Genomic DNA, 11,260 nt, shown 5'->3' with positions numbered 1-11,260 from the left:
AAGACTATTATACACCGATTTCAAAATATGAAAACCCGTAGAAGACAATTGTAAATTTTATGTATTTACGTGTTTTTTTTATTGTTGTTATTGTCAATATATGAATTTCTCTTTTTATTATTTTTTTTAGAGACTATTTCTCTTTTTATTTGATTGTATAATTTATACATCTTAAGAAACACCTTGAAAAAAATTTCCGGAACCGCTACTGAGCTAGCACCTCTTTTTATTTTTAAGGAGCAATTTTGTAACAAAGATAAGAGCATTGGCAAACTTTTTGTATCCAATTTCCCCAACACTTAATATAGTTTTAGAGTTCAAATGCGCCCAAAAGTCGTTGCATTGTGGTTGCAAGTTTACGCGGATGGAGTGCCTTGAAAAGTCTAACGTTTGATAATCACTAGGTCTAACATTTCTATAGAGAAAAGAGAGAAATTGATCAATTGTCTAAAACTGGAAACCATTAGTTTAACCCACTCTTTCAAACTCTTTTTTATCTTTTTTCTATTTGAGAAACAATCTCTTTCAAACTTAGGGTCACTTAGCTCGGTACAATCATAAACTACTAGTTATCCCATTTGTTAAATTGTTAAGAAATAATGAATTTTGTTATTCAAGTAATTGTAACAAGTAAGCAGAAATGCAAATTGGCTTTATGGATAAAGTGCGTCAGGAACTTCCATCAAGTTTTTACCCATGCATTTGAGCATTTGGATCTTCTCATATGCATGTATGGTTGTATAAGAGGAACAGCAAAAAAAACCTCAAAATTAAATGATGTAAAAACAAGGTTAATTAATTCTTCGACGCTTTTCCGTGAGTAAGGAACACCAGGTATATGGTAGCTTATAGAGTTGTACATGATAGTTATGTACAGCAGAAAATATGATCCACAAAATGAGCAAATGCAGAAGTAAACAACCACTAATCTAGACATTCATACTGGCACTTTAATTAGTAGTCTAGACAACAAAAACCAAAAAGAACACATTATCACTTGTGAAGGCGATAAGTAGGAATAGCAAGTAGGTGCTTGGCTCTAGGAGCTGTGAGACCAAACTCTTCGGTCATGTCCAACTCCGTTGGCAACATGTCATTAGGAAGCTCCCAATCAAAGCAATGAACAAGTTGTGCTAACACTAGCCGAACCACAGTTAGACCCAATTGCATTCCTGGACAGCTTCTTCTCCCAGACCCAAATGGGATAAGCTCAAAGTCATGTCCTCTAAGATCTATGTTACTCCCAACAAATCTCTCTGGATTAAACTTATCTGGCTCAGTCCAAACACTTGGGTCTCTCCCAATTGCCCATACATTTATTAAGAGTCTAGACTTACGAGGTATGTGGTAATCATTGACAGTGCAATCTTCCAATGACTCATGAGGTATCAACAAAGGTGCTACTGGATGTAGCCTCATGGTTTCTTTTACAACCATGTCCAAGTACTCCAAGCTATCCAAGTCAGATTCATCTACCATCCTCTCTAAGCCTACCACATTTTCCAACTCCTTTTGAACTTTCTTCATTATACGAGGATGCCTGATTAGTTCCGTGAGCATCCAATCAATTGCTGTTGCTGAAGTGTCCATTGAGGCGGCAAGCATATCCTGTAAGAAAATCATTGTTAGAAAATTACAACAAACAAGTCTTAATCCCAAAATTATTGGGATCGACCGGTAAAGAAACTACACTAGAATAAAATTTTGATTCTAGCAAATGATGCCGCTTTAGCTTCAACTTGATTAATTCTTATAAAAATTAGTGTTTAAGTAGATAGTAGGATAGTATAAATAAAAAATAATTAGAAATCTTATTGTATATACTAGATTATATTTGGTACATAATTGAATTCTACACAAACATATAGAATCGTTTTTTTTCTCAAATACAATTAATTCGACACAAACATAAAGAATCAGTTTTGACTATATTATTAATTTAACGATTTGATATATGATGTGTTTGACTCCTTACTAATATCATGTAAGTTCTTTGAATAATTACCAAGATTATAGCTTTGATATTGGGCCGTTCAATTCGGTACTCAGATTCCTCAGATCCCATGAAGCCCAACATGACATCAACAAAGTCCTTGGTCTGATTTTCATCCTTGGATTGGACATGCTCATCAATGGCCTTCTCCAAAAAGGCATCAAAGATCATACTCACAGCCTTCATGCGCTGATTTAGCCCTTGAAGGTCAAGGGGTGCAACATAAGGAATGTAATCACCTAAGTTAGGAGTTGCGGTTAACTGCATACCCTCTTGGATTACAGACTTGAATCCCCTCTCATCAAACTCATTGTCCATGTACTTCTTCCCAAACACCAAACGGCAACTCATATCTGCGCTGAGAGATGAAACCTTGGCACTGAGATCAACAGCAACATGTTCATGTGCTGCCTCTTGAATGAACTTTATCAATAGGTCAAGCTCTTCTTTTCTCATGGATTTGAAAGAATTGATTTTGAGGTTGCTAAGTAATTCAAGGGTGCACATCTTACGTATGTTGCGCCAATAAGAACCATATGGAGCAAAGGCCAAGCTCTTTTGCTCATAAGAGATGTGCTTTGCAGCCTCATTAAGTGGTCTACTCGCAAAAACAAGGTCATGTGTTTTAAGGAATAGCTTGGCAGCTTGAGGGGATGAGACAACAATGGTAGGTACCATCCCTAAGCGCAAATGCAGGATAGGACCGTGTTTTTGAGCTAGTTGATGAAGATCTTGATGAGGGAATTCTCCTAACATATGAAGGTTCCCAAAGATAGGGAACCCTCTTGGACCAGGAGGTAATTTCTTCTTCTTGGTCTTGCTTTTCCATTGTACTAGGATATAAGCAAGCAAAACAAGTGAGAGTATGATCCATGTCCAAGCCATGGTGGGCATTTTAAAGGCTGAGCGCACTGGGTGGTGAAGGCAAGCTCAGTTGCAACATATGGAGTAGTCCAAACGGACAATAAACTTTGGATAAGTCCAATGCCGATCGACGTATAGAGTTTTTTTATTTTTTATTTTTTATTTTTTTTAATTTATTAAAACACTAAATAAGTATTAAGTGTCAAGTAATTGGACAAAGAGTTGATTGGATAAAGTTTATAAGGTGGTTCTCACTCGTCCCTCCGCAATTTGAGATTTAGTCTATAACATCCCATCTTTGATTTTTTTTGTTTTTGTTTTTTGTTTTTTTCTCTTTTACTAATTGAGTGAGAAATAAGAGTAATTATTTTTAAAATTTAAGAGTTGAGAGTAATTATTTAGTATTTTTGTTGATGTGAAGTTATTGTATTTTAGGATTATCCGATAAATTTTTATTACGATGAAATATCATCTACTTCTCATTTCTCTCTCTTTTACAGATTGAGTATTTTTTTTAATTGTCTAATTATCATTTCTCTTCTCTTTTACAGATTGAGTATTTTTTTTAGTTGTTTAATTAAAAGAATGGTAAATGTATAGGATAAAAAAGAAAAGAAAAAGAAAGTGATCTTATTTTACAAATTTTGAAATAGGATTTTCAGTATTAAAACTTTATTTCTTAGATATAAAGGTTTACAAACTGAAACGTAATTTAAAATTTAAAATGACTTAGCAATTTGCACACTTTTAAGTTTATAATATTTAATCTAAATTATAAAGTAAATCAATTCTAAATGTAGATGATCATTTTTCACAAATTTTACTTATATAAAATTTATAAATTGATGTGTTATTCATAAAAAAATCTATATATTCTTTTTATAAAAAAAGAAAAGAAAAAAAAGAGAGTAAAGATATGTATGTGTATGTGTATGTGTATGTGTGCGTGTGTAATATATTATCTCTATATATTAAGAAGATTCAGAAAGTTAGTTATAACTTCAAAAAATGTCAAAAATACCCCATAATCTAATTAGATAATACTTATTCTTTAAAAATAAAAATTAGGGTTAAAATTGTAATTCAAAAAAAAAAAAAACTACCGAAGAAATTTTTTTTCCCTAAAAATTAGCACAATCTCTATTTAAATATATCTCACAAATGTTTGATACATTTTTTTCCCCTAAAAGCTAACACACACTAGACCAAGCTGTTTACTTTATTTTAAATCCTAAATTTCTTTTTTTTAAAAATCCTTTTTTTTTTTTTTTTTTTTTTTTTTTTTTTTTTTTTTTTTTTTTTTTGAGAAAACCCTTCCAATATAACCCTACTAACAATAGATAAATTCAAATTTAAAAATTACATTAAAGTCAAAATACAAAAAGAGTCTCATCCATGTGCAGAGCGTGTGTGATGAGGGTAGTGTATATTTTTTTGTTGAAATAGCATTGATTGTAAGGATTGTCAAGTTAATTTGTAAGACATTTTTTTAATTAAAAAAAGTTGATAATAATTTTAACATTTTATGAAAAAAAAAAATTGGAGATTTGCAAATCTGATTTCAAGTTGTACTCACCACCAACTACGGACTACCACGATTATATCAAGGATTCAAGATAAGCATGTCTTTGTCAAGATAAGCATGGCTTGGACTTTAATGTTTAAACGCCACATTTTTTGGCCAAAAAATTAAAGGCGAATACGAATACGAATACGATAGCGCGTGAGTTAAAACACTCCTCCGTGTAAAAGATTTTGGACCCTATAAACATTATCAAGCTTCTTGTTTTGTTAGTAACTAAGATTTGGAGGATCAGAAAAATTGAAGGCAATAGCAAATTGTAAAACAAAAATGCTTTACGCGGCACGGCTGAGTCATTTTCATATATGACGAAGGAGATGAGCCTGCGGCATATTTATGCATGGGACCAAGATTTATTGCAAGAATGTGTCATATAAAAGTCGGTCCCAGATTTATTTTGTTTTTGTTTTTTTTTTCTAATATTGGCTCATTGTCTGTCATTACTTCATAGTTCATTGGCGCCAGGGTTGCATCGACATCGATAGCTGACAAATTTTACCAAGTTAATTTTCTAATAATTTTTTGTTTGTCTTTTTCGTTTCTAACCGTTCATGGTGTCCCTATCACGTACACTATTGGAAAAGGATAAAAGGAAAAAAAAAAAAAATAGTGAAAGAATGGAAGGGTTTATGACATTCTATATATATATATATATATATATATCATATATTATATAATAAAAATTGGCCTTAAAAACCGTGGTTGCAACAAGTGCCTTCACCAAATTACAAAAAAAAAATTATATAATTTTTCTTTTCCTATAATTTCTAAGTTGATAAAAATATTAATTTGATTACAATCCAAACTCTTCATCTAATCCTACGTAAAATATGTCTATCTAATCAATATATATATATATATATATATTAGATAAATTATATTACTACATGAAAAAATTGCAATTTTTTTTTTAGATTTATAAAAAAATAGATATAATTTTTTTTTCTTATCTTTTTCTCCTATAATTTCTAAGATAATAAAAATCTTAATTTTATTAGGATCCAAATTCTTCATTTAATCCTTATCTTAAAAGTATATGTTTTGGTCATCTAATCCTTATTTTTTAATTACTACACGTAAAAATAAAACAACAACGTATAGCTAATAAAGTTAATTTTCAAGTAAATTATCTTTAATATAATATAAGATTGTAATTTTGAATAAATTTTCTTTCTTTTAATGTACAACTATTCTTTTTATCTTAAAAAAAAAAGAAAAAATTGTTCCCTTGGGTCTATCCAAAATAAAATCTCTTAGGGAGTGAGTACTAAGTACATGTCCAGATGTACACTACAAAAAAAAGGTCTTATAGCCGTGTTTTTAAAACGCAGCTATAGCTCTTGAAAACATGACTATTGGTCAATTCGGCCTATAGCTGCGCTTTTTTAAGCTGCGTTTTCAGCCGTGGCCTAAAACTCATAACTATAGGTCTAAAGGGTCTATAGCTGCGTTTTTACAAATGCAACTATAGGCTAGGACCAATGGACAAAATGAGCTTTTGCCATTTTCGGGAAAATTAATTAGCTTTATACCCTCTTTCCCAAACTAAGTAGGGAAATGTCCTTCTTTTAAAACTCGATTTATGATAAATCAAGTTAGAAAAAAAAAATTTCCTGAAACCCTATAGTGGCATTTTAATGAGCCTATAATGACGTTTTTAAGACCTATAGTGACGTTTTTTAACTCGACTTCAATAAAATTGAGTTATTGGAAATTTTTTTACCTATAACTCGATTTCATTGAGGTCGAGTTAAAAAACGTCACTATAGGCTCCTTAAAACTCCAATATAGGACCTAACTCGATTTATCATAAATCGAGTTTTAAAAGATGGGCATTTCTCTACTTAATTTGGAAAAGGGGATATAAAGCTAATTAATTTGCCCGAAAAGGGCAAAAGCCCATTTTGTTCCAAGACCAATAGCCTCATTTTTAGAAACGCGACTATAGGGCAAAATTTAGCTGCATTTATTAAAGGTGGCTATATGGGACAACTATAGCCACATTTTAAAAACGCGGCTATAGCCTTTTTTTTTTTTTTTTTTTTTTTCTTGGCCAGATGGCAAATGCTTGGAAGTAAATGAAAAAATTAACATGAAAAAATTGTCTAGAAATAGAACCCTAGATAAATATGTGTGTGAGTTTGTGTGTGTGTTTAGTGAGTTTGGTTTTACAAACCTCAAGATTATGACCTCTATGGCTAAAATTTGTATTGTCAAGATAAGAAATTGGAAAAGGAAGTCTAAACATGAAGGTCTTCATTTATTAGTCAATAGCTATGTGGAACACTATCTTGTTGAGATCTGGAAACAACTGTGTGGCCCTTGAAAATGAGATGATAAATCAATAAATCATAAAGTATTCATATTCGATATTTATCATTCAACTAGAGAAGATGCGGTGAAAATATTGGGTAATTACCTCAAGGATATAGACTCGAAGATGATTAAGGAGGGAGAGGGAGATGGGGCATAAAGGCTCGAGATATCTTGTATGTGCTCCATCATACTCACGCTGTCTAGCTGACTGTACCTTGCGCTCCCTCTGTAATAGTTGGAAATTTTGAAAATAAATTTCCTCTTAGACTTTGAAAGGATTGACATTTTGTAATACAATTGTTTTGCTTAAAATGCAGAATTAAGCATCAAACTAGCCTATTTCTCTATGAAATGATAAATTCTTTGAGGATACATAGCAAGCTTCAACCAGCAATTTTAAAAAAAAAATAAATAAAAAATAAGGCATATCAAAGAATATGATCCATGAAAAATAATAGCTAAAGCCCATCGAAAAATCTAAAGTTTTTTAGGGAGAAGATTATTATTATTATTTTTATTTTTTAAAAGATGCTGAATACAAAAAGAAGGGTAAGAATTAACAAGGCATCATAATTATATGTTTGTCTCAAAAATTAAGTGAAGCATGGATCATGTTTGTCTCAAACAATTATGGCTAGAGTTTAGGGCTTGGTTTAGTACCCATTCTACCTCCCACAGACTCATTATTCAATACAAGGACAATTCACTTAATATAATAGTGAAACTACTTATTATATTGTTCATTCAAAAGAATATGGTTACTATAAAAATCATATGCCATTCAGAGAGTAGACCCAGACCCAAACCCATTAAAGCCAGCCAACTGTAATAGTAGATAAGATGTCACCCTATACATCCCAACAACGACTATGACAAGATAACAGAAACCAAATAAGAAGAAATAAAAGACAAAAGTTGAAATATAAGTACCATAGCCTTGGTCTTGAAAGCGAATGCCTTTCCAATTCTGAAATTAAAAATTAAAAATAAAATAAAGTTCAAATATCACATTCATTTGGAATTTTCATTTTCAATATTCTTTTTTTTTAGTAATAATGACTACAGGATTCAAATTTTCTTTTATTCATTGCTTACTTTAACAAATCATCAAGACCAAAAAGGTTACATCAACAGTAAGCATTATATAAATTGGTGTCAACTTTTTTATTATTTTTATTGAGTATAAAATAGGTGTCAACTTATAATTTCCAGTATGCTTTATTACATGTAATCATGTCATGTTATGAATTCTAAGTAAGAGTTTTCAACATATGAATCATATGTTTCCCATCTCTACAGCAACAAGATCTAGTATCTTAGCCCTAAACCTTTATAGTTGATACATGCATTTTACCCAACTAACCTTTCTAAGGTTATGAAATATATGTAACTAGCTAAACAGCAAATGACAAAGATGGAAAGTAAAATATAAGAAACTCTTTATTGGATAAAATTGATTTTAGTTTTACCTTGTAGAGTTAAACTAACACATTGTCAAGAGATTCCTGAGAATCATAAGGGCGAAGATGATGAAAATATTTGATAGCCTCAATTGCATTGTTTCATCACAATTTCCATGTCTTTCAAGACACTATCAACCCAATCTCTAGCATTTATGGCACACTAGAATAGGGAAATTGCCTTGCTTGGATCCTTGTCTATCAACTGTAGTTGGAGAAACAAACATTTGATAATATATATAATCAATACAAAATGGGAAAAAAAAAATTCCAGATGGGTAATCTTCAAACATGAAAACTATCAAATTTTGATGGGAGAAAGCCCTTAAAATTTCCTGTTTGGTAGTTATTTGAACCTTCCATTGAAAGCTATACCTTCTCCAATATGTTTCAGCTTGAGCTGAAGCATTTCAATCTCTTCTTCAACTCTTCCAGATCTTTGTAAAACATAAGAAACTCTTATAGGCAAATACATGCATGTTATATCCATAAATGTTCAGCAAAAAAACAATACATTACTTAAACAGCCTCATAGCAACTAGTTGATACCATGGTATGTAACCAAAATCCTTCAACATAAAATAGGATTTTAGAAGCAAATACAATTACTATGCACTCCTAGCATCTTTCTGTGCATATACAAAACTAATTTGATGCATACTAAATTAAATTCTTACCATTATCCTAGATATTAAAGGCAATGAAAAGCTTACAAACAAAATAAAATTCTTCTAGATGCTATACAGAACATAATAATATACATACACCAACATAGGCTGGTCTTGCCTCTGTCATATAGGGGGCAAAGAGAACAAAAAGATAGTGAAGGGCAAAAAAGATTACATTAGGCAAAAATAACCTAAATAACATCTGGGACAACAAAAATGTTACATATTTTTCAGAAGGTAAAAGCTACATGTCATGCTTCAATTGGTTTGTGCAATTTCTTCCTCAACAATTTCATTTGAGCTACTTACAATAGCAATTTCTGATTTTATCAATATCTCAGAGTTATTGTATTGATTTCAATTGAACTACTTGCAGTAGCAATTTCAGGTTGCATCAATTTCTCAAAGTCATTTGCAACGCCATATCTCCCAAAAGTACTTATTGTATCATACAATTCAAGCATTGTTGGCCTTTCACTAGGGAAAGGGGTTAAGACAGGTACATGCAATTATAAGTAACTCAAAGATTTCACCATCAACTCCTTTGTCAATCAGAGAATTATCAATAATACTGTAAAGATTAGATGAATTGCTCAAAAGGTGAGTTATCCAATCAAACAAACTCCCATTCAAACCATATGAATAATTGTTAATTTCAATGAGTCCCTTCCTTGTAATTAGCTCAAGAAGCAGAATTCCAAAGTCAAAGATATGCTTTTTAACAAAACCCAACTCCTATACCCCATTGTCTACAAAAGACCCATTGCTTGAGTCACATACATTTGTATTGAGAAAATCCAAAAAGAAGTTTTTCATTACTGGAAATGTATCAAAATCAATAGGAACTTCCAATTCAATTCAAACAAAATCAGAATCTAGAAAAAACCCATTAGTCTAAACCATATGAAAGCACAAAAAAGATATAGCTGAGACTGAAAACACCTGAAGAAGTTTCAAGATTAACAATAAAAAAACAACTACAAGGACCATGGAGATGGGAAAAAAAGTAACAGGAAATAATAATAATAATATAAAGCCAAAAAACATCCCACAATGAAAATTTGTTGACAAGATACAGCTATACAAAGATGATTTTATTATTCCTCATCTCAGAAATTCATGAAATTGTACTAACCAGTTTGATTTTCTCAATTCCTATTGTCGAAAAAAATCAAGAAGCTGAAATGGTTGTTTCTCAATGCCACACTTGCCCTGCAAAAAAGAATACCCAATAATGAGACACAAGTAATTGCATTAGCAAAATAGAATGATAATTCTGCAAGAGTAAAAAATTTTCAAATTTAAGAGGAATTTCACCCAAGCATTAAGCACAATGGAAAGGCATCTATAAATTCAAAGCAAATTAATTAGCAACTCAAATGTAAACAAATCCCCAACATATATCATGCAAAATTACTCTGTTATAAAACTAAAAAAAATTAAATTTCCCCATAAATAGCATCATACAAATATCAATGCCCCCCCCCCCCCCCCCAGCAAATGCATGAACAAAGAAATCATTTAAGGGTGCTCATTGCCAAATACCTACAAGTCCAATCTCCATGATTGTCACAGTAGCTCCCCTGCAAGAACCACATATATACATATAAGAGAGACCTTATCAACTTGATCTTCCTACGCCCTTTTCTCTAAATTCCACAGGTTCACTGTTTCCACAAGTCATGCATGCACATTTTAATTTTTAACCCATTAGTCTTCAATTCTAGTGATGCTTACTAAACTGCAAAAATTTACGTTTCTGACACCAATGCCTTGGGAGAGGCACAGTGTTCCTTTATGATTTCAAAAACACCAACAACTTCGAGTCTGTAGAGGTTGCATCCCACACCTAGAAATGAATAAATTGTATATAACCATAGAACAATAACGAGAAGAATAATAAGAAGAAACAACAAAGCACAAGCAAATATCCCTATCTCAACAACATTAGGCCTTGAGCAAATATGCTTCAGTTCAACAATCTGCATCTGCTGTTGTAGCTGAAAGATGAAAACAGAAATCCTTTAGGGCATGTTTGGTAGACTGTAATAGGCGCTGTAATGTAATAGTTATTCCTATGATTTAATTATTCTTTAGTTTGGTTATATTTTTATTACAAGGAATAATCATTCCTTATGAATAGCTATTCTCCAAGATGAGGAATAATTATTCATCTTTAAAAGGTTATATTAGCTATTTCTTAGTAAGAGCAATAATTTCAAAACTTAATATATTTCCAAATAAACAAACTTTCCATATATATCTAACAATTATAAAAATAAAAAATCATAAAAAATAACACATATTTCTCTTAAATTTAAAAATAACAATTTTTAAGGAGATATAATTGTATGAGTAAGAAATTTCCTAAAATAAA

At 31.3% G+C, this 11,260-nt stretch overlaps 1 protein-coding gene across 1 annotated transcript; it reads right to left on the bottom strand.

Moving 5' to 3' along the window:
• Positions 1–930: 930 nt before the first annotated feature.
• LOC126698890 (cytochrome P450 71AU50-like) lies at positions 931–2,967 on the bottom strand. The gene is made up of 2 exons (XM_050396391.1): positions 2,006–2,967; positions 931–1,608 (listed from the first exon to the last, which is right to left on the bottom strand). The coding sequence occupies exons 1-2, from the start codon at positions 2,885–2,887 to the stop codon at positions 994–996; spliced, it is 1,497 nt and encodes a 498-aa protein (XP_050252348.1). The 5' UTR covers positions 2,888–2,967; the 3' UTR covers positions 931–993.
• Between the last annotated feature and the right edge of the window lie 8,293 nt (positions 2,968–11,260).

This window comes from Quercus robur, chromosome 9 (genome assembly GCF_932294415.1).
Source record: "Quercus robur chromosome 9, dhQueRobu3.1, whole genome shotgun sequence".
Taxonomy (NCBI): Eukaryota; Viridiplantae; Streptophyta; class Magnoliopsida; order Fagales; family Fagaceae; genus Quercus; species Quercus robur.
This window is presented reverse-complemented; position numbering and strand designations above follow the sequence as displayed.